General features: G+C 38.3%; 1 protein-coding gene across 3 annotated transcripts in view; it reads right to left on the bottom strand.

Annotated features, from left to right (window-relative positions):
* Positions 1-6,191: 6,191 nt before the first annotated feature.
* The window catches only part of FZD3 (frizzled class receptor 3), a 37,050-nt gene continuing 19,026 nt past the window's right edge, over positions 6,192-24,215 (bottom strand). For 2 of the 3 annotated variants that reach the window (XM_063300508.1, XM_063300516.1), the window contains 5 exons: positions 18,992-19,188; positions 16,640-17,657; positions 10,607-10,755; positions 9,502-9,735; positions 6,192-6,982 (listed from right to left, as the gene is read on the bottom strand). In XM_063300508.1, the coding sequence (XP_063156578.1) occupies positions 6,769-6,982; positions 9,502-9,735; positions 10,607-10,755; positions 16,640-17,657; positions 18,992-19,188 (1,812 nt within the window). In that variant the 3' untranslated portion in view covers positions 6,192-6,768. Of the gene's footprint in view, positions 6,983-9,501; positions 9,736-10,606; positions 10,756-16,333; positions 17,658-18,991; positions 19,189-24,215 lie in introns of those variants that run through there. The other variant, XM_063300525.1, reaches the window with a different exon arrangement.

Raw genomic sequence — 24,215 nt, 5'->3', positions numbered from 1 at the left:
GAAGTGAAAATAATGGTTCCACAGAAGCTGCAGACATAGTTACTTTCCTGCCCTGCACTGAGCTCCCATATTCCCCAACCAAGTGTATTCAGAGACAGTGCTGGTTAGGAGGTTATGGGAGTTGGTCAAACACCTTGATCTAACACATCAGCTGTGGGTAGATCTTTACAAGATAAAGCAAAACAGCAACAAAAAGTTAGGTCTCTCCTAAAGAACACATTTATTATAGCACAAGCTTTTATGAACCATCTGGAAACTCCTGTAATGTAAAATGTTTGCTCTGGGTTCAGTTTACTTCTAAGCCTGCTCAATTTGGAGCTGAGCAGCATTTGCACAAATGGACTTATAAAATGGACCTTTTTTTTCCTTTGTCCAATTGGGATAACAGCAGTCCAAAGGTTGACCCCATTCTCCATTTTGGGCTAGCAATTAACTATGTCTGAACGTTAATAGCTAGTAAAACAACTGGATTTTTTACATATTTTTAAAGAAAAGTACTAGTATGATTACTATTCCCCCTTTTGTCTCAATAAGTAGTTTTGGAACATTTTGTCATGAAAAGAATTCATCAGTTAAAGTATTTCAAAAGGATAATTATCAGTGGAATTCACATATTGTTCAGACTTGTTAGTTTTGGTAGCTTTCAGATGGGATTTGTAGCTGGATTATCCTGCAATTTAATGCCTCAAGTATTTGGGAGAAACTCACGAACGCTGAAACGAAGGGAGAGAGCGCCATGCCTGCAACACAAAGCAAGTCGTACAAATGCAGCAGAGGAATAAGGTGAATGTTTTGTGCATCATTTCAAACAGAGCTAATGAAAGCGCTAGCACTCTTATGACGCTTCCAATACATTTTATAGAAATCGTGGCACATTTCCAAAATACTTGTGTGTACTTTTAATTCCCCAAACCAAATTTATTTTCCTAAGTGCAGACCACAACTTTGAAGATTCAAACTCTACTCAAACAGCAACGGGGATTAATTTCCATTTAGGAAGCCTGTCATAGCTGTAGTAACCAAAAGCAATAAAAACATTTCTGAAGCTTACCTTAAGTCACCTACAACTGTAGGTGACTTACAGATCTTACCTTAAGTCACCTACTTATCGGTAAGGCAGTTACTTATAGAGGTATTGACCACAATATTGTTATTAGTCCAATACCAAGACTATTCTAAGGAGATATAACCCGGGTTCAAACACTCTACTAAGTCCTGAGATAGACAATCCACAGTCCACATGTGCCATGTTACCCCAGACCATGCCAAGGTTGTGGCACTGAAATTTGGCAGCAAACCTACTAATATTCAGGGATTTTTGTTTGTTCTCAAAGATAAGAAATCGGTGTGTTAAACTGAAGCTTAACAGACCTATTTTTCTTTTTTCCCCTCCCCCAAAGTTGAACATTTTCGATTGTGTCTCAAGACACTCCTTGTGGCCTTCAGGAACCAAATTTTGTAAAAAAGAAAAAGAAAAAGCCACCTGCAGCCTGAGAAAGATTAACTGCTCTTGTGTTAAGGCACAATATGGTTTGCTTGGTTTTAGTTCAGTTATTGTATTATGCAACAAACCATGCTTGAGTAAACTCAGGGCTTAGTACAGTGGGTGAACAATCGTTCTGTTTGCAGTGAAAAGCCTGGTATGGAGATTTTATTGCCAATATTCAGCAGATATTCTTAAGACTCATAACTGATTTAAATAAAGAATAAAAACAAATTTCATGGTTATAAATTTGATCACTGCAATTCTTACTTGGAATAGAAAGGGGTTTGGTTTCTGGTGCACAACTACTCTAAAGTTTCACTGGGTTCATGGAAATACGTTCAAGCAAGTATTGGCATTAATGGGAAACCTATTTACAAGGCAGGGGAAGCCTGTATTTTCAGAGTTTTGGAACCCAATCTACCAAGAAATAAAGCTCGCCTTGATGGGTCTTTTGGGATATGGCAGCATTTCTGCACTCCCCCTAAAAACTTGCATGTTCTATGTATACATTTGTATTTTATTCTTCTCCCTAAATGTTTAAAGGAGCAACAAGCGTTTCGAAGATTTCATTTTAGTCATTTTATTAAAAATTCTAAGTAGTCTTTAAAAAACAAAAACAAAATGCTTAATCAATGCTATGGTATCCATTTGTACATGCACAGTTAAGGTGCTAAAACAACACAAAACTGAGTAGGACACTAGCATATTGTACATGAGGGGTCAAATCTACAAGGAGTTTAGTGCAAGTTGAACTGTTAGCATTGGAGATCAGGTACCACACTGGTGTATTCAAATCTGTCTCCTCTAATCACAATTTCAGATAAAGGTAGTAAACCTGATTTTTTTCAGAAACATTAACAGACCCAAAAAATAATTGGAAATAACAGGACTGATTAGAAGCACTACAATTTTAGAAGAATTTTCCTAGTATGAGTTATATAAGAAAAAAAACCTCATGCTTGAAAACAGAGGAAGTAAACAATTTTATCTGCTACTTCATTTTGGTTCTTCTGCACTGACAAAAAGTAGCCTATACCCACGTCGTTTTACACAAATTACAGCATTAAACACAGGTGATTAGTGCTGAGAAGGCTGAACTATTTTTTTCTAGAACAAAAACTTCTCTTCTAACTATGTCAGATCTGACAGAAACCAGCTTGATTGCTAAGCAGTTCAATATTCTGTTACAGAAAAGCCAGAAGAGTGATCTGTATAACTTGTTATCAAGATTGGAAATTTATTTTTTTTATCCCGCCTTTATTACATGACGCCATTCCAAGAGTGCTTGTCCTAGTCAGTTAAAAAAAAAATTCTATCTGCTAATGCTAGACATCATATCCTAATTTTTTGCTTGGTGCCATTTTCAAAAGAGGAAAACAAAATCTTTGTAAAACCAAAGATTAATTCCTTTGCCATTAGAAAAAAAGCCCTCTGCTCATAATCTCCGCTGACAATAAACCCTCAAATTGTTTGGTTTATTGTGGCAGCACTGCCAACACAGGACACTTTTTATTGTGCGTGAGAAAGTAAACTGAAGAACTGGTCTAAATAATCTACTTTCCCAGTTGCTGGGGGTGGGGGGGAGACAACAGATGACTTCAGTCTAGCAGTTTTAGACATGCAAGATGGAGCCAAAAGTGGCAGGAGTGCCCTGGAATTTCTAGGGCCACTGTGATTTGCATGTGTTTTATCAATAGTCTTAAAAAGTACTTGAGATTGCATATTAGTTTCTACTGGTTGGTATAAAATTAGGTTGTACTAAGCTGGGATTTTTCTATTTTGGCCATATATCAGTCCCAATGAAAAACCCATTCTAGTTTTGAGAACTTGTACAGATTGACTGGATGCTCACAATATATAATTTCCTGCATACACTTCTAGTAGAGCGTTTTAACAAAAAACACCATGTAAATGTTTTATTCAGCACTACTTAAATATGCTTAACTGAAGGAGAATACAGTATTTGTGGGCTGGGAGGATCAGGCAAGCTGCCTGAAGGGGCAGGCAGGATGATGAAGAAAGATTGATTTGGAAAACTACATGCCTCATTGAGCAATGAAGGTGGAAAGAATTTAGTTTACATACACCTGCCCCAATTTCAGCAATTTTGAGGAGTGAGATACCCCAAGCAAATGCAGGTTTTCAAGCAGCAGCACTGGTCTGTCTTATCAATCTCAGATTTTAAAAGGTAGGTATCTTAACATGCAGTTAATAGAAAAGAGAATGAGGCAGTCCCCTACCTACTTCTTTCTTGCAACCAGCTTTGATGCATAGCTACAGGGGCTCCCCTGGTTCTGTTCTAGGTTACAGTGATAGAAATAGGCAGCTGACAAATGAGCTTTGACTAGAATGTAGAAGCAAACAATGTTGCTGTTTTCTGGGAGAATTTTTTTTTTCTGAGTATGTAGGTTAAATCTATGGAATCCATGCTGACTCAAATTGTAAAGACGTTAGAAAAAAACTTGAGATATTTTGTTAGACCTTTTAAAATTTCCTTCAAAATTCTAGATATTTTCTCCTACTAGAGATTTCTATGTTTGCCTATTCTGAACTAAGCAGAAGTTGGAAACTGCTGTATGTCAAGAACAAAGAAAAATACTGCTGGACATTTAATAGTTGTGGCGCCTTAGAGCTAAACTAGATATTTGTTCCATTAATTGAATTACATACATTTGTCATGTAACAGGAATTGTGCAAAAACCCAAGCAGCCCGTGGACTGGAGATTTAACTGGTCTTTCCCCAGTTCTGACCTAGCAATTCCACTTCTGTGAAGTTGGTACAGGTGGCCCTTGTTACCTGCAATTCCATTATTCGTGGTTGGTAAATACAGATCAGATTTTATTATCTGCAAAAGGTTTGGGATAGCTTCAGTTTTTGATATATTGTTGTTTGGAAGATTTCTAGGGTTTTTTTTTTTAGTGGGGGAAGATATTTTAAGCATGTGCAAAATAACGGTGGGCTTTGCTTATGAATAAAGTATACCTGTTCAAGGTCCTGTTATGCACAAATCTGCTATTTCTGGCTGTTAGACTGGAATAGAATCACCACAGATAACAAGGGCGACTTACAGTATATTTAAATTTTATTGAACACTTCCTTGGTACTAATGTTTCTCCTGAAATGCAAATACCTGCAAATTTTTCCAGAACAATTGCAGAAAGAAACCCCTGCTTGCTATGGTTCAGAGGCTGTTCAGGCTTCCTCATAATTATATTCTCACAATTGACATTACTTGATCCCAATTGACTTAAAGCACCTGATTAAGTTACAAAGCAACTGATCTGGCACTTCACAATTTTTAAATTTAAATTTAAAATACTACTAATTCTTGTAGCTCCAAAGTATTTCAGCACCAGTTATTTTCTTGAGGAACCAAGAAAGAATGAAATGCTTTTCATGAAATTTTAGATACCTGGCATATTTGTTTTCCATTATACATAAAAAGTTGATAAAAGGGAGGGTGCATATTAAGAGAGAAAAAAAGAAGCAGAATAGTCATTTCCCAGCAGTTGTATTAGAGCAATAGATGAGGTAGGTTTAAACACAAACAAGTGCTTCCTTAACTCATGCCAATAGCTGCCTTAGAAAAATCAAGTTCACTTGATCAAGACAAGCATGGGCAATGTTTTAATTAAGAACTGTAGTTTTGCATATTCGAGTTGCTCATTTGCATATCATCCATAAGTGTGAACGAATACAAAACCATAGCTGATTACTACGTTGCACTTAAGAAGTGATCCTTTGTATCTTAACTTGGAGGTAAAGCGCATTGTTTAATTGGTCTTACTGTCTTGTAAATTATATTTTGAGTTGCATCTTCAAACGAGAAAAATCCCTATTCTGGAATTACAGTCTCCACTGCTGCTAACCTTGAGTTGGTCTCTAAATACTGAAGAGCTTTGAAATAATAAATTGAGAGCTAGTGCTTCACAGTTGGGCGGAATTCAAAAAGCCCCTTACAATATACTGAAGGGTTTGGTCTTATAAATAAGGCTAAACCATGATGCAGTTTGTTCTGTTTCAGCTTACTCCAGGCTGGTGTGGTTTACTCAACTGAATTATATGTGAACCCAGCCACCTTATTAAAGCAGCCTTCCTTCCCTTATCCCAAGCTACTATTTTTAAAAGATTCCAAATAATACCCTTATTTTGAATCCAGGCTTAAAGAAGGGAATGGAAAAATCTGTATTTTTTCCTCTGGTCTCCATATGCATATCTTGAGTTTGGATCTGAAAATGAGCAAATTTAACCTTTTCTCCTCATTGGCTGTCTGCTGGCCTCAGCAAATATTCTTTATAAACAGGCTAACAGATTATTTAAAGTACATATTAACCTATGGATCTTCTTGCCCTTCCTCTCAAAAAAAATCTCAGACTCCTTGATGCTAATAGAGGTCCTCCCAAAAATGCCCCAGATACAGCAAGAACCGTTCAAGACACTGATGCTGAAAGGGTTGAGGCATGGGGGAATTTTTCTAATATTTCTAGGGACTGAAAAAGTAGCTATATTAAGAAATCAATTTCTATCCTATCCAGTGAGGATTTTGAAGATGTTGAATTCAGTTTGGTAATTAAGAACCAACCCCACTTCCCTTCTTCTCTTTGAAAACAAGTAGGAAATTGGAATATTTTCTACCAAAGCACAAACAACACAAGAAACTTTACACCAAATGTTGATCCCCTCCCTCCCCTCCCCCTCCCCCATCAAGACCAGCAATTTAACTTAAGAGCCAACACCATTCTGTAGGACTTCTGCTCATTTTTCCCTTTGCTGCATTTCCAGTGTATTTACTTACAAGCTTTTGGCAATTCCCTACCGATGCCCTCTGTACAGTTTTTAATATGCAGCCTACCCTCTGTGCTGCAGGAGAATAACTAATTTATTATTTAATTAGAATGGGAAAAAATGCAAAACAGATGTCTCCCCCTCCCCTCACAAAAAAGCAAACCCAGTTTTCTAATTTGGGGATCTTTTCATAGGGCCTTCATAGTATGACTGTTATAGATGCATAAGGATTTTAAAAAGAGATTTGGGGGAAAACATCAACAAATAAATATAGTAAGTAATCCTAAATGCATCAACAGTTAGCTTATAGACTTGATCAACATCATACTTGCTTAGAGGCAATCTTTCTAAGAAACGTTGAGTTACAGGAAAAGGCAGTGACCAAATTGGGTACCATTCTGACTGATAAGGGGGGATAAAAACCGATACATTATTCTGATAAGAAATGAATACTGTTCATTTAAAATTATGTGTGAGATGGGAAAAGTAGTGCAGATCAAGCGCTGGTCCCATCCTCTTCAATAACTCGGTTCATGCTGGTGCCATGAGTTATATGAGTTACTGGATTTCCACTGAGGTCCCTCGTGCTGCTGTGACGTGACTGATCATTGAGCCGGTGGGAACTGCTATGCCTGGAGTGGTCAGTCAGTCGGGACATACTGCCATGAGGTAGTCGATCTTCAATGCCACGGTAACTGCAGGGGGTATATCTAATTCATAAAGACTTATCTGTTTTAGTAACACAGACATGTATGCATTGAAAACATTCAAATATTATCTAATAATCCCCCAAATATATAAATTAGATAAGCAAAACTCAGATGTCCCCCAGTTTAATCAAGCATTTCCATTTGTAGGGCTATCAGTTTTCAGTAAAAATATCTTAGCATAGTTTACTACTTTTTACTTGTATGTAATATTTTGGTTCTAGTTTTAAGCATACTTAGTTATATTCACTGAGGGACAAGTTAACTATGGATAATCTAACTGTAAGAAGCCTGCTGGATGAGGCCAAATGCCTATCTAGGTCATCATTCTGTATTTCACAATGATCTATCAGATGTCATATAAGCCCATAATGAGAATATGAGGGCAACAGTTTTTTTCCACTCACTTCTGCTCCTTAACAAAGGAATGCTGACCCTTACTCTGAATATAACATAGCCAGCGGAATTGGTGATCACTGATAACCATATTCTCCATGAATTTATCTCTTTCCCTTTTAAAATCATTACCGTTATTTTCCGTTATTTTATTTATTTATTCATTCAAATACTTTAATACTGCCCAGCTCAATCGTGACTCCTGGGCAGTTTACATAAGATAAAAATATAAAACAGAATGAGTAATACAAATACAAATAAAAACAAAAACGAAAATGAAAATAACAGTGCTCATGTATATCGACCATCCAGATAAACACTCTTTTCTCTTCCAGAAAACTCACAGGCCAAAGCATGAGGGTCATAACAGGAAATGATTGTCTGAATTCTCAAGGGGACAAAACTCTTGATGTCCCTTCCCTGCACGCATGCATGGACAAGGCAAAAGCTGTTTGGAGGAGATGTTCCCTAAGGTACTCTGGAGCCAGGCCATATGGAGCTTTAAAGGCCAAATCAGCACTTTGAACTAGACCAAGAAGCCTATTGGCAAACAGTATAGTGACCAATGAATTGGTGTAATACCAAGATAGTAGCACTTACCTGCTAGCAGCCTGGTCACTGCAATTTGTATCAATTAAAGCTTCTGAATCATTTTCAAAGACCGCCTTATATAAAGTATGCTATAATAGCCTAATTGTATGGTGACCAGCACATTAGTCACTGTTGCCAGAGCAGCTTGGTCCAAGTAGGACAGAAATTGGTGCACCAATTTCAGCTGGGTGAATGCCTGCCTGGCCATGGAGTCCACCTCCAAGTTGAGAACCAGCTCCTTTAGGAGAAGGGCTACCCCACCCATAGTTGTAGATGGAACCATTATGCAAACATTTCTGGGCAAATACCAACTCTTTGTTTCTCTCTCTCCAAACACAGGGTTGAGATTACTACATCTCCAATTCAGTCTGGGGTACAATGTAAAGATGAGTATCATCAGTATATTGCGAAACTAATAGATGACCTCTTCCAGCAACTTCTTATAGATGTTAGAAAGTAGAGTAGGAAGAGATGAGCCCTGCAGTAACTCATGCTATAGCACCCATCAGCCCAACTGCTTCTCCCCCAACAAAACTAACTGGAACTGCCTACTGTGGTATAAGTGAAATCTTCAACTCCCAACCCCTAGAGGTAGTCCAGTAAAATACCATGATCTGTCTAATAGAACTAAGAGAGCCTCCTTCAAGGACAGGCCATCCACAGAGTGACCAATGCTGTCTGTCACTTGCCTTAGTCTGAACCTAACTGAAAGGGACCTAAATATCCGTTTCCTCTAGGGCCTTTTTTAGCTGAGCCACCACTATCTTCTCTGCAAACTTCCCTGAAAAGGAGAGGTTAGAAACAGGATGATGGTCCACAAATATGGCTGGACTGAGAAATGGTGTCTTCGAAACGCACCATTGACAGCCATTTCACCAATGGTTTAGTCCATTCCAGCTTTTCACTACCTGGTTGCCCTCCAGAAGTGTAGATTTCAATCTGCAATCCCAGAATTTTCTGCATGAGTTATGCTGGAGGGTGTTCTACTGCTGTATGATTAAATCTGGAATTAGTTCATATTTAGTAACCAACTGGCTAGAAGGATAAATAAATGATATAAAACATGCATTTTGGAATGGTGACAAAATGTTCTATGCACCAATGTCCTTATTAAATAGTGTATAATTATGTATCACTGAATATATTATAGAATGGAATTGCCAAGAATTAGAGCTTTAGACCTCCTAATCTGCACTGAATTTCTCTCAAAGAGGAGAGATCCTATAACAGAAGCTCAAAGGCTGACTTCCTCAATATGATGTCCTCTAGGTATGTTTCAGACATACACATGAACTGGTTCCAGGTTGTGTCATATCATTACATTAGGAACATACCAGACTAGGGAAAGATAGTTTAAGCCCTAGAAAACCAACCACTTGCTAGACTTTATTTCAAATGAGGGTCTGTGGAAAGGAGAACAATTGCATACAACTGTTATCATTAGGAACTTCTACTCAATCATTTCTCTTGAATTCATTCTGTCCTGGGTTTAATATGAATTTGCACTTTGCAGGATAATATTTTAATCTCCTCACCTGCCATCTCGTGACCTATGCAAGCTGCCATGGTAGCTACTGACTTTGCTATGCACACTGCCTGCTTTGCTTCGCTGGTCATCCATCATAGCCAATTGTGTAGAGGAGGCATGGGTAGAAGTCCCTTGGGTGGAAGTGCCTCTGGATTTGCGAATTATGGGTGTATTTGGATCTCTCAAGAGAGACTGAGCAAAGTCGGGTTCCTGAAGCACTTGCCGGCTCTCATTAACAACCCTGGTGAATAACAATCAGTTTAACACCAAAAGACAAATGGAAGCAGCAGCATGTAGAAGAAGCTAGGCAACAAAAAAAGCTCTGACCATATTGCATGAATTCAGAAGTGCACATTTCTGTTGTATCTGTATTGTTAAGAGAATGCATGGCAGGCAGGTTGAAAATGGTTAAAAATTACCACTACAATTAAGGCAGATGCACAGCATCATTCCCAGAATATTGCTCCTACCAAAGACATGGAGGTATAAGTTATTATGTCCTTGGGCATAACTGTAGTTTCTGCCATCTTATTTACTCCACCTAACCAATATAATAATAAGCTTTGAGTCATGGTATTACGGGGCCTTTAACTGTACCTGACTAATCAGTTCTGTCAAGTGATGCAGGGACAAGTTTGCTTTGCAACTTATTATTTGATCTATGGGCTCCCACTAAGTTCTGCTTTGTTCCCTGTACCGTTAACATTTACAGTACATAAAATTGCCAGGGAAAGTCACCTTCAGTTTTGGGCTGCAATGTATGGCAACCTGATCTCTGTTTTTAACCTAAAAATCCCAGACAGGTAATTTTGGAACTGAGGAGGGGAAACAAGCTGAAAATCCAGGAAGTAAACTCAATGGAAAATCTGTGTCCTGGACAGAGGGATTCAACTAATATTGGATAGAGTTCCATACCTCCTAAAAATCAAGTTTATAGTTAGGAGGTGTTTCTGGATGCATTTTAATTCTGAAAGCACAGGTGACAGCAGTAGCCAGGAATGACATTTATGGACTTTGGCTGACATACCAACTAGAAAAAGCAGATTTGGCCTCTCCTATATTTCAGCCTTCCCCAGCATAGCCACCTTTCAAGCATATGGACTTCAACTCACTCTTTTTTCCTATGCCCATGAAAAAAGCTGGCCCATTCAAAGCAAGTCTTTTTACTTCCAACCCAAAAGACTGATGGGATTCCCACTACGAGAGCCATCAGATACTTCATAAGGAAGAGAATCAAGTCTGGCCGACTCATCTGGGTAACCTGTAGAAAAGAGGCAAGAACAACAAGGAGGCAAATGGTGCACAGGCACAATTCCAGGTACTAAGTCATTTAAAAATAACTGCTATAGACAAACACAAAGGCATTTGATTTCCATAGTTACAAAATCCAAATGGATTGATTTTAAATCAGTGCAATAATATATTGCATTATGTGTGAACAAAACGTAAACCAAGCTTTTTTTTTTGACATATCATGGTGGCCTGAGTAGCATATAGCACATTATGCTGCTAAGCCAAAGCCCAAACTCATTACAGCTTAGCATGATGTACAGATCAGACCACAGAGAAACATCAGTGTAAAACAGAATTTCCTCATGTTCCTCAAATAACTTTCATAAATCAGCAAGAGAATCTCAAATTCTGTATCCAGAAACTGCTTCTGTCAGCTTTTACTGGAATAATATGTGAATAATCATGCAGAAACAGCTGATTCTGTTTAGTCATGGGTGGCTGGGAGTAGCCAGATCATGTTGCTCCAGACCTCCTCTCCAACACCAGTAGAAAGACACGATAAAGATATTCAGAATAAACAGACAAGAAGTGTACAGTCACAAGACCAAATCTGGCATCTAAGAACTGCCTTTTTTTCAGGCTAGATTGTAATATGAGGACAGTTTAGGAGTCAGTTTGGGATGGAAGACTAAACTCCCCCAGCACTATATCCTTAAATCAGCAATCCAGCCCAGGATTAGGCTTGAAAAAGTTTTCCACTGATACCAGTAGAAGGCTTTTTTCAGCCCTGGTTACTGAATGGAGGGGAAGGGGTGATGTTCTTGTTAACTATTGGAATGCACATATTTGAAGGATTGAAGGACATAGCTCATGCATTGAAAATGGATGTGCATATATGAGTTTGTGGCATATCCCACCCATCTTATTACAGGGGTTTTCAGGCGTGGAATTCCCAAAAGGTTACCAACAGAGTTCTACTTCTAGTTTATGCAAAATTATGAGCATAGTGAAGTTATGCTTTGAATATATAACATTCTGGAGAAAAGACACACTGATTTTGTATTACCACCAGATATTCTCTTTGATGATCTGAAAACACAAGAGGCAATATAAGGTTTTGGATTGCAACCAGGTATGCTGGGGCTCAAGTTCCTACTCAAGCATGGAACTCAGTTTGAACCAATATCTGTCCCTCAACCTAACCCACCTCACAAAGTTCTTAGAGAATAAAATAAAGGGAGATCTTCATGGACATCATTTTAAATTCCCAGGTGAAAGATGGAATATAGATCTAATAATGAATAAGATGCTCCCTATGATAATTATTTGTTGAAAAGCTGTGAATTTTACAGGGACACAATTTGAGATTAACAACTTTAAAAGAGTCCTTTATCATATGTTGGAAAAGTGCACTTTTACAGTCACCGTTGCAACTTTCATTCTCATATGTGAAAATCAGGTCCACTCTAACATGCCTATGAGCCAAAGTGGATGGAATAGTAAATGCCAAAGAAAAATACTTCCTGCCCATTTACAATATTGTATGCCATTTTGCCTTTTTTACTTTTAAAATGAACTTTAATTTTTGTATTTATTATTTTAAGCACTGATGGTTTAACTGTGATGGTTTTATTTAAGGCTATTTTTATTCTCTTACAAGCTATTCTGGGAATGCAGTATTGATAAACATAATTTGCTAGTAAAGGATAGAAAATACTGTGGAGCAGAGGCTGGAAGTGGGATTGCATTTAGATAACCATAAACTCAGGTACAAGATTACGTAGCAAGAGTTGGCTGAATGGTTTCTATCTTTGGCAATAGCACCATATACAGCAAAATCTCTAAAATCCCTCTATGAAAGGCATAAGAAAAAGGTTTGTTCTCCTGAAATGATGTTCCCAACACCTTCATTATTAATTTGTACAATTAATTTAGCAATTGTTGCTGGATTAAGAATGGTATCAAATTAGTAAGGAAAAGGCAGTTGTTCACGTGGTACTACAAAAAGACCTACAGTACATGGATACCTTGTTGGCAAGCTTCTCATTGATAATGCTTTATTGTTGTGCTTAAGCAATATGTGGTAAACATCATTCCTGTTCTTGAAATAGAGAGAGCTGGACTGTCAGCATAAAGCTTTCAGAGAAGTTAAATCTGGAGGCTTTTCTGGTGTGGTCAAATATCATCTGAATCACTTATGGCTCCAAGACAATGTGATACTGAAGATGTTAGAGAGGGGTGCCAAGCAATGGTTAGATAATGAAGTGACTGTTGACCCCTGTTGACATGATGGGATAGAAACTCACTTAAAAATGCAGTGCTGCTTTGACCTCTATTTTCGCAGTTGATGCTGTGCAGCATGTGTAGCCATTAAAAACTAGGGTTGTTTGTTGAGAACTTTTGATTTCTCTAATTTCAAATTGCAGCTGCTTCCTTTAGCCATTTATCACTAATTTAAATGACAAAATATAACAGACCAGATGGTGAGAGAAAGTGAACAACTATAATCTGAGATTCTTTAAATATTTATCCCTGGAGAATGCCTCTATACAGAAAAAAAAGAATGGTCTTTGGAGTCAAATACTGTAGTTTGCCTTGTTTGGACCAAGATGCTCCATTTCAAGAGAAAAACCATCTGCCAGCCAGCCTATGCTGATGATACCCAATTATACCTTTCTGCCCCTGGCAACTGAAGTGACACTGTTGATGTCCTATCCTGGTGCCTGGAGGCTGTGGGGGCCTGGATGGGGAACAAGCTGAACCCTGGCAAGACTGAGTGGCTTTGGGTTTTTGGGTCCTCTGGGTCAGGGACTATTGCATCTTTGGTACTTGATGGGGTTGGACTGCCACAGACAGACACGGTATGCAACTTGGGGGTCCTCCTAGACTCGCGACTCCTGCTTGAAGAACAGGTGGCAGTCATGGCTAGGAGGGCTTTTGTACAGCTTTGTGTTGAGTGCCAGTTGCACCTGTTCCTGGACTGAGAGGCTCTGCTTACAGTTACTCATGCCCTGGTCACTTCCCAAATGGACTACTGTAACGCACTCTACATGGGGCTGCCCTTGAAGAGTGTCCCCAAGCTTCAGCTGGTGCAAAATGCAGCAACTTGGGCAGTTACATGTGCCCCTAGAACAGTGCATGTTACACCTCTGCTTCACAAGCTGCATTGGTTGCCAGTTTGTTTCTGGGTCCAATTCAAGGTGCTGGTTTTGACCTTTAAAGCCCTTCATGGCATGAGGCTGGGTTATTTGAGGGACCGCCTCCACTCAATTATATCTGCCCATCCCATCAGGTCTGGCAGAATAAGTATGCTTTGAGTCCTGTCTGTGAAAGAGTTTCATCTGGCAGGACCCAGAAAACGGGCCTTTTCTGTCATGGCACCCACCCTACAGAACATCCTTGACATCCCTCCAGAAATCCCTTAAAACATGTGTCAGCAGGCCTGGAGATCTCCAGGAGATGGTGATTTGATGAGATTGCTGCATTGTTTTTTAACATCAGTTCTCTCTACTAACTTGTTATTAATAATATTGTTGATGTCTCTTAACTATAGTTTTTAACATTTGGATTTTGATTGTTTTTATTGTAAGCCTCCTAAATTCACTTTACTGCGAGATGGGCGGTTATATAAATGTGATAATAAATAAAATAATTCAAATTCAAGTAATCTGTAGGACCCTTCTTCACCTGTGTGCTATTCCACATAGTTAAAAGGAGTATACCCAAGGACCACCCCAGATCTAGTGATGGGAATAAACAAAATAGGCCAATATAATCTATATTTTAAGCAAGACACATACTGGTTTCATATACACTATCCTAAGCCATAATGTGGTTTGTTTGGTTTTGGCTTAGTATGTGATTTGACAATGTGTGGTTTGTAAGACATGGTTCCTTGCTTAACATGTTATGCAAAGCCAGCCAATTATTGTCTACTAAACAATACTTGATTTTATACATTTTCATTTTTCTACCATTTCCCCTATTTAAACTGAATATTAACAGTGAACATATTTGTCATGTTCACCGTTCCAATGTTCCTGGTACATCGTAATGTTTCGCATGTCATTTACCTGATACGTGTTTGATCTGGGAGGAGGATTCCATCTCGGGGAGTTATCTGTTGGCTGTTGGTTTGGAATGTGGTTGGGTTATCTCATGTGTTCAAGGTTACTTTCCCAGGATTGGTAGAAAACGGTTAACAGCACCTGGGGGGGGGGGGGAAGTTTGCTACGGCTGGGCGAGGGGAGGGATTACGTTTTGAGCCGAGGGTTTTTAGTTTGTATTTGGCACGCTTTTATTCATTCTCAGCTTTCTCTGTATTTGCATACTATTCTCACAATAAATCAGATATCATTGAGTACCTGCTTGTGAGTCTGACTCTGTTAGGGTAGGCAATCATTACAATATTCTTGCTAATTTTCAACCACTGCTTACAGGTAGACCTGTATATACCTGGGGTAAACCACAGCAGCTCTTTTGAAAGCAAAGAAAGGGTTTAGTTACTTTAAGCATCTGCTGAAGTGACTGTAGCTCATAAAAATTGTGGCTTTTAAAAAAAATGTGTTACTCTGAAAAGCTGCCACAAGGCTCCTTCTGATTTTTGACTACCATAGATTAATGTGACTCTCCTCCTACAATGTTGAAGAATAAAATGACCATTATGTAATTCTGAAGATAGATAATTGATCTAATTTGTATTTGTGCTTTTGCAAAACAGCTGCTCTCATGTGTCAGCTAAGAGGCAGTTGCTGCTGTAGAAACTTCAATAATTTGCTAAGAATTATTGGCATAAGAATTAAAGTTCAATGGAAGAAGCCACTAAAGAAAGGGACAAGGAATAATACTGACTGATGGTGATGATGAGCCATCAAGTTGTTTCCGACTCATAATGACAAGATATATAGATTATCGACTACTACTGGCTGAATACAGTTCCTTTTGACTGTGTCAGAAGTATCCTTTTGATACCATGTCCTACGAATTCCAGCCACAAAAGGCTACAGCATTTTATAAGATATGCAACTTATTAGGTTGGTATACTAAACTAGAAGAGGAGGTTGACAAGTTTTATGGTCAAGTTCAATCTGAAATTGACAGAACATGCAAGCAAGATGTGCTGGTTGGTTGGAGTCTGGAATGTCAAAGTTGGAAATCTATCACACATGACCTTTTTTAAATATGGCCTTGTGAGATACACACAAAAAGAAAGAGCTACTATTTCTGAATCTTATCTAGCATCTCATAACAGCATTTTATAGGCTTAAAAGAAGAGAAATTTAACAGCAAAGCAATTAAAGTTCATCCCCTCTGAATGGGCTCCATTCAAGATACTATAATAAAGATCGCTTCTGTTCGGTTAACCACCCTCTCCATTTCATACTGGTATGCAATTCCCTCAGCCACCAAACAGTCATTTGGCATGTTCAATGTGTTCTTTTGTTCATTTTTCATGTTTGGCAAGTGCTTTGGTGTCATATCTTCTCACTGTAAACCCACAGGCAAGTATTGTGTGCGATTCCATATACGGGTATGTTTAGTGCCTAGTGAATTTAAGTTGTTTTAATAAGGGAAATGATATTTATCCCTATTTTTTAACTGTAGGACTTTTTATTTCAGTGCATTTAAAGTAATACAAAGGTTTTTTAAAAATACCAATTGATTCTATTTCCTTTGAAGGACACACTTTCTAAAAATTCACATTCACAATTTCATTTCGTTTTTTAAAACTGGGTTTCTTCTAAGTCATATTTCTAGTCACCCATACAATACACCAGGTAGTGCGTTTCTTCTTGATAAATATATTGCAGGAGACTGGTACCAAAGTTATAGAAAAAACCATGGCTTTCTGCCTTGAGGGAAATATAAGGAATTGACCATGAGGAAATGGCTTAAGAGATAGGCTCACTTACCTGATAAGGGCAAGGTATGTGATATTCCTTGCACCGTTCTTGAATCCATGTTGTCTCCCACACACTTCGGTAAGCTTGCTCATAGAAATAGCAGCCAATGACAACCAAGAGTGGCACAAGATACAGTACACTGAAGACGCCAATCCGAATCATGAATTTCACCAACTTGTCCTGGTTTTCCTTCTCTAAGGGAATTTCAATACGAACCCGATTTAAAGAAATGATGCCAGCAAGTAGCAAAGAAACTCCAACCACCACATACAGGCAGAGAGGAGCAAGAACAAAGTATCTCAAGGCATCCACATCATAAAGGCCAACAAAACATACGCCACTGATATTGTCACCTTCTATTTTATTCATAGCTAGGAGAATGATGGTAAGGGTTCCAGGGATGCCCCATGCACTAGCATGGAAGAGGAGGGCCTTCTTCTCAATGGCTTCACTACCCCATTTTGGGACAGCTGCCAAAAACCAAGTGATGGTAAGAATTACCCACCAGACACTCCCAGCCATGGTAAAGAAATACAGTACCATGAAAAGCATGGTGCATGCTTTATTGTGAGAGCCCTGCGTCACTGTGGAAGCCTTGTATGTGGCAGGGCCAGAGGCATTGCAGGCAACCCGGTCTTCTAGCAAAAAGCCAATGAAGAAAATTAGGGACACCATCATGTAACAAACAGCATAGAAGATTATGGGTCTCTCTGGATAGCGAAATCTTGTGACATCAATCAGGAAAGTCAAGAAAGTGAACAAGGTAGCGGAAAGGCAGACAATGGAGATCACACCAATGAAGTATCGTGCAAAAGAGAGCTCTTCTTGTCTAAAGTACATATTTGGACAAGGAGGGGAGCAGTCCCGTACCCGCAGGAATGTGTAGCCCAGATCAGGGTCTATTTTCAGTTCTCGAGGGCACCAAAAACCATAGTCTCTTTGCACTTCCACTGGTGCTTTTTCTGTTGGTTCCCCAACTAAATTGAGGTCAACAAGACGAGGATAAGGCTCATCACAGTCTGGGAACCTAGAATAGCAAGACCAAAGGACTTGTAATAATTTTTTAAATATAAGCAAGTATTGTTTTGCCTGTTCTGATTCTTTAAAAAAAGAATCAATCTGGAGGAATGCTCAAGTGTTAAAAAATGATAAGAAGAAATCAGATTAAATCATAAGAGTCTATGTATAGAAATCAAACTCTTATACAAATTATCCAACTATCAGCACCAGCTTCACCAACTGTTCTTTTCATGTTAAAATATGAGATTTAGTCAACTGCATCTATTGTGTAAGTAATCTAAGAGATTTTTGCAACTAACCTAGAAAAACAAACACACATCTTAAAAACATTTGAAGGAATAATAGAAAAAATCTATTGTGTTGCTTTGTCTGTTTGGTTAGAAAGTGTATATTTTTGTGGCCAGGTAAGCCTTTGGAGTTTGCCATGTGCACTGTGCAGTTTTCTCTGTCTTCTTGAAAACAGTCAATTTTAGAGTACAAAAGCTTCAAAATCAAATCTGTAATACTTTGTATTACACAATTTATATCATAGGGTCCTTTAGCCAAAAGGCATTGCTGGTAAAAGCCAGCACAATGCATTGTTTATCCAATGATATCTAGCCAAGATAGACTTTTCCTGACTTAAACATACAAAATAACACAGGTAGATGCATTCCTATACTTTTGCTCCTGTATTTTTCATTCAGAATCTATTTGCATTCTTTTAAGACTTTTTGTTTTAGTACTCATACAACATAACTTTCTACTCTACCAAATATTCTACATCATATTTTTTCAGACTCTAATTCCAGAGTCTAACAACTGGACTGCAATAGTCTGTAGGCATGGTTGAAAGGATTTAGATTTCCCTTGAAAAGAGATTTGTACTGTTGAAGTTATGTGTTTCTTTTCATTGAAATAAAAAGGTGACATAATTTGTTTCAAGCTTATACCTGACTCCTATCTGTCATTTACCAAAGTCAGAAAGGCTTCTACGCAAGTGGTACACCTGTGCAGAAGTTGCTTTCAATTTTGGCAAAGGCATGCTAGCAATGTCCTCCAAAAGCATTCAACAGAGCTTGTGGTGAGCCCTCTGACAAAACTGTGCTTAGGAGGGGCTGTTGATTCAAAACAAATTTAAAACTCTCCAAGTGAGTAAGAAAAATATTGAATATTTTGAATTTGAATATTTGAATATTTATAATGAGAGCAGGAAGCTCAGAGTTGGTTTCACTCCCAAGAAAATATCACAATCAAAAGAAAATATGGGAGGGATACATCATGTAGTCTGAAAATAGATCTTGAAAACATTACATATGTAGGTAGTAATTTAATGAATATAGATCCTGAGGATTTGCTCACCTGTTGCATTCCATGTCTTCAGGCCAAGACACACCAAACATCTCCATGAGTTTTGAACATTCACTGAATGCTCGTTGACAAATTCTGCGACATGGGAGGGTGACTCTACCATATTCCATGCAAACAGGAGCATAGAGAGCACACAGGAATGGTCGAAAGTCTCGGGAGCAGTCAAGGTTTACCATAGGATGAAATGGCTATAAAAAGAAAACAAAAGTAAATAGCTCTGGGCCAATATTTAAACAGCCAAATTCTATGCTGTATACTGTGATGAACTGTACTTAACAAAATCAAAGATCTCAGAATCTTTGCATAGCTTTGGGAAAATAAGTAAAGTATTATACATGTCAGAGAAAAAACAGCAGAGAAATCCTACCTAAAAATTTATTCATTAACATTAACTCCTTTTACTGTGCTATTTCTGACTAATGTAACCTGTGCAACTTGTGATATCAAGCTGAATGTTGCCCATCTGCCCAGAGCATGGTACACCCTCTCCCAATTTGTAATTTTAGGTATATAATAAGACCTATAAATTAATCAGTTTCATGATGCCTACTATATACTGCTGATCTGCATTTTGTAATACATATCTAAAACAATACGTTTTCATGAGATACATTGATAAAGCATACCCACCAGACAAGAAAACACTATGCCCTTACTCACAATCTCCTTGTGTGTGTATGTATATTCATATATATTCAAGCTGTAACCTAACTTCTTACATTTTAGCAGTACTTGATTCCCAGGGAAAGTTACACTCCCAACCATTCAATGCTTTATATTCAGTCAAAACTAACTCAAATGTTACACCTAAAATGTTAGCTTACTCTGGGTAGAAAATAATTTCAACGTAAGAATGAAAGATTCTACCCTTCTTTGCCAATATAATGTATGTAGTAAACTAGAATTCACTTTCATGTTAAGAATTAAACAGCCAAATATTAAATATTTAGGTATTCAGCCAAGTATCTATTTTTAGGTACAGAACTTAGGTAAGTGAAACAGTCACAGAAAAGGGGTGAGGGGAAAGTAAAAGGACATAAATGCAAAAATATTCAGTTGAAGTAAGTATGTACTGATCTCAGTGTGCTTTAAAAACAGTTATGATACAACTGCACATATAACCAAATAAAATATTATAGTGACAATACTGGGTTAGAAGGAAAATCTTGACTGAAATGACTAATAAAAAAACTCACTGGGTGGCCTTGAGCCCACATGATTATTGTTGTGGGGAAAATAGGAGGAGGAAGGAGTATTAGGTGTGTTTCTTGCCTTGAGTTATTTGTAAAAATAATAAAGGCAGGATAAAAAATCTTTAAGAAAATTACCTCTTAGCTCATTCTTTTTCAGAATTTTTGAGAGGATGCGATGACACGTATGGCACTTAGAATTACTTGGAGGAAGGATGCAAATCAGATGTGAGGCAATATCTCAATCCCATACTCCAATATTATTATACACTGTCTAGACATAAGTAGTACTGGAAAACAAGCTGTCAGCAGTCCCAAGACTGCCAATACTCCCAGTGAATACATATTATTAGAGTATGCAAATTCTGAATTAGCAACTATCTATACGCAGAAAGTCATTTTATCAGTCTCTTTCTCTTTCAGTACTTTAAATGCAGGTGATAGGAGTAGGATTAAATCAATGACCAGATTTTAACTTGGAGCCACGGGCAATATACTGTGTACTAAAAATTTAAAAATTGTTACAGTACAGAATTCTTATAGAAGCAGCATTGGTCCACAAAATCTGTTAAGTTTCATGGGGGAAAGGATCAACCCTACGGAGGGTAAGGGAGAGAAAGAGATATTTTAATAACAATTCTTTTTAGCTTGAAAGTTTAAAAAAAATCAGGCAAGGAGATAGATAGATAGATAGATAGATAGATAGATAGATAGATAGATAGATAGATAGAGGCAGCTAGCAGGAAAAGGATGCTTCTATAACAGGGCAAAAGGATCTTTATTCAGAGCAAAACAGCTTTTCTCTTTTAATTTTTAATTACTATGCTCCATTATAACTAGTGTCAGGATAGAGTTTATGTACCTCTTCTGCTCTTTTAATAAATATGAATTGCATTTAATAGGATTCTTGCCTATGCTTATATTAATTTTAAACAGATTAGACTGAATAGCATGATATTCTACTTCCTTTACCCTTCTTCTTTCCCTCAGTGAAAAAAAGAAAACTTCAAAATATAAAGAATCCTAAGAATCACAACCCCCCACTTTTCTCACATGGGATACATATTTCTTTAGCTCACAATTATATAATATATAAAATATAAATTAATTCAACTTTTCATAGAAAATTCCTCTTGAATACATGGCAACTGCTCATGTCTAGGCAAGCAAAGCTTCTCCCTCCTTTCAACTGCATATATTCTGAACTTCAGTTGGAAGCTTCTTTGCAAGACCAGAAACTGAATAGAAACATAGTTTAATCTAAAGCCTTTGTTGTTGTTGTTGATCACTGCCTTTGACATGAACAATTTCATTTCATCCAAATCAATAAACAGAAAATATAAGCAAATCTGGAAAAAGTTCCTTTCCACTAATTATAGAGCCTTGCAGCACAGGGAGATAAAGCTCCAAGGAATCTTCCTCTTTTATTCACATTCAAATTAATAAGGCTGACATGTTCTATTCACAGTCTGCCCCCTCCTTTCAGACTTCCATACCCATTACCATGGGAACACTGCACTCACAGGATTTCAAGCCTACCACAGGCCAAGCTTAGCCTAAAGTGTGAAAAGGGTAGAGTCAAAGGGTATAATTTTGCTCATGAGAATCAGAACTTCAACTTTTGTCACACCACAAAAGGCTGGTATCCATAGGAACAGTTCTTTACTGAACAGAGAAAAGGTCTTGCTAATATCATATACACAGACATGATATGGGAAAGAGAGGCAAAGATACCATGAAATATACAATCATGACAAATACACACACAAATCAATTTTACCCTGATTTATCAGGGAGTTACGCTGGTACAATTTTTAAAAAACTTGCTTCTTCATAGAACTGGTCTGCACACTATGAAATAGCAATGTTGCCCCTGAAATCTACAGCAACACTTCAACAGTTTGTCCTGATGTTACTTTTTTTTTTCTGCCATTCTGGTAAGTCATATGGTTGGAGCTTTAAAGAGATTAATAACTAAGGAAAAATCTAGATGAGGCTTTTACTATAACGTTGCTGTTTTTCATTCACAGAGTTTCACTGTAGTTCCAGAAGATTCTTCCACTGAAACTCCCACATTTTCCCATTTCCAACCTAACAGGGAAAAGATGGAAAAGATGCACAATCTATATACTACTAAAACTCTGTCTGTAACCTTCAACTGGGCAAAACAATGCGTCATAAGGCAAAACCTTGTCAACCAAGGTACCTCAAATGGGCTAACTTACAGAATGCATCGAAAATCCAGGACCCATCCCTCCCGTGGAATTGAAATTTGGCAAATGTTATAACACATGTTATGACATAAAAATTACATTAAACATTTTAAGACATAATACAAAATGTCATAAAACGTTTCCTGTGGTTAGCTTCTGATGTTTGACTGTGCTATTCAGTTCAACATTGGCTACTTTCAAGGCAGATACATCTCTGAGGGTCTCCCTGAATTTTTAAGAACTTTTCCAGTATATTAGAAGCTCTGCCATTGTTGAATGCATTGAGGAATCTGGTAGGGAAATATCTCTGAAATGATGACCCAACAGGTCACAGGTTGTCTAGTACTTTTTATTTGTAGTGCTGGTAGTTTTCCATGTGGAAGCAGTCTTAAGAGATAAGCAAGCTGTTCAAATGTGGGGGCCTTACAGATCAGGAACTCTAGTATCTGTGATGTTAAATAGCAAGGGATAAAAATAGAGTTAAAAGGTCTGATCTCACCTACCACGTTTAGCCTATTTTTCATTTCAAACTGAAACAAGAGCTCTGGAAATTAAAAAGGCTATGATGAAGACCTATTGAGAATATTTTTCTCACCTAAAAGGTAATTGTAATATGTTTTATGATTGTGTATTTCATGGTATCTTTGCCTCTATCTCCCATACCATATCTGTGTATATGATATTAGCAAGACCTTTTCTCTGTTCAGTAAAGAACTGTTCCTATGTGACAAAAGTTGGTGTTCTGATTCTCATGAGCCAAATTATACCCTTTGACTCTACCATTTTCACACTTTAGGCTAAACTTGGCCTGTGGTAGGCTTGAAATCCTGTGAGTGTAGTGTTCCCTTCCTCCTGAAAAGTGGTACAGAATAAATTCAGTTGTTTCCTTCCACCAGCAAAATTATATGCTCAAGTGGCAGAGCTGCCACTGCTGCAACGGACAGAAATCTGGCATTTGCAGGCTTAAGGAGCCCACATGAAACAATTATGCTTTCTTTTAATCAGCTACTGAGCAGATTAGAGTCTGAATAAAGGTAAGCTCTCACTGTCATGTGTACTGGGTCTAGAGTTCCTAGAGAACAGCTGGGGGCAAGGTTCTCTTTTTCTCTATACTGAAGCTCACAGTGAATAGGTTGATCATTTAAGTGAGCAGAGCCAGTTATCCTAGCAGCTTTGTGGGTTTTTGGGGGGAGTTAGGGATATTTCAGGTGCATATGTAAAGCTTAAAAGAAAAATGATGGAAAATTATTATTCATATTTATGACTGGTTGCAGTGCTCTGCAATCATGTGATTGCCATTTGTGACCTTCCCTGCTGGCTTCCCCATTGACTTTCTGGCAAGGAAGGTTGCTGAGATAAGTCTCCCCACCCATGCACTGCCCTCCAGCCCCTCTGCACTTATGCCATGCTGGCCATTGCCCACCTCCACGCACCCTCCCTGACGCTTGCTGTACTTCCCTTGCACCCTCAAGCGCCCTTTCCAACCCGTGTCACGCTCTCCTGCATCCCCTCGCACCCTTCCTTGTCCTCCCTCCCACCCATGTTATGCCTGTTGCACACCCCCTCGTGCACCTGACTTGCACCTCTCGTGTAACCCCTCACTCTCTTGCGGACCTTCCCAACCTGTGCCGCACCTCTTGAGCACCCTCTGGCACTCTTCCCGATCCACCCTTGGACACCCTCAACCCTCCCCCACTCATCCCCTTGCTCCCCCACCTGGCAGCAGCCACCTACCTGCCTGCCAGCGTAGACTTGCAACTTCCTGCCAGCTTCCCAGCTGGTTGTGGGAAGCTGGCAGGAAGTTGTTTCGCC

The sequence above is a fragment of the Candoia aspera genome, chromosome 1, assembly GCF_035149785.1.
Source record: "Candoia aspera isolate rCanAsp1 chromosome 1, rCanAsp1.hap2, whole genome shotgun sequence".
NCBI classification, from domain to species: Eukaryota; Metazoa; Chordata; class Lepidosauria; order Squamata; family Boidae; genus Candoia; species Candoia aspera.
Note: the sequence above shows the minus strand (reverse complement) of the source record. Positions and strands in the feature narration are given on the sequence as shown.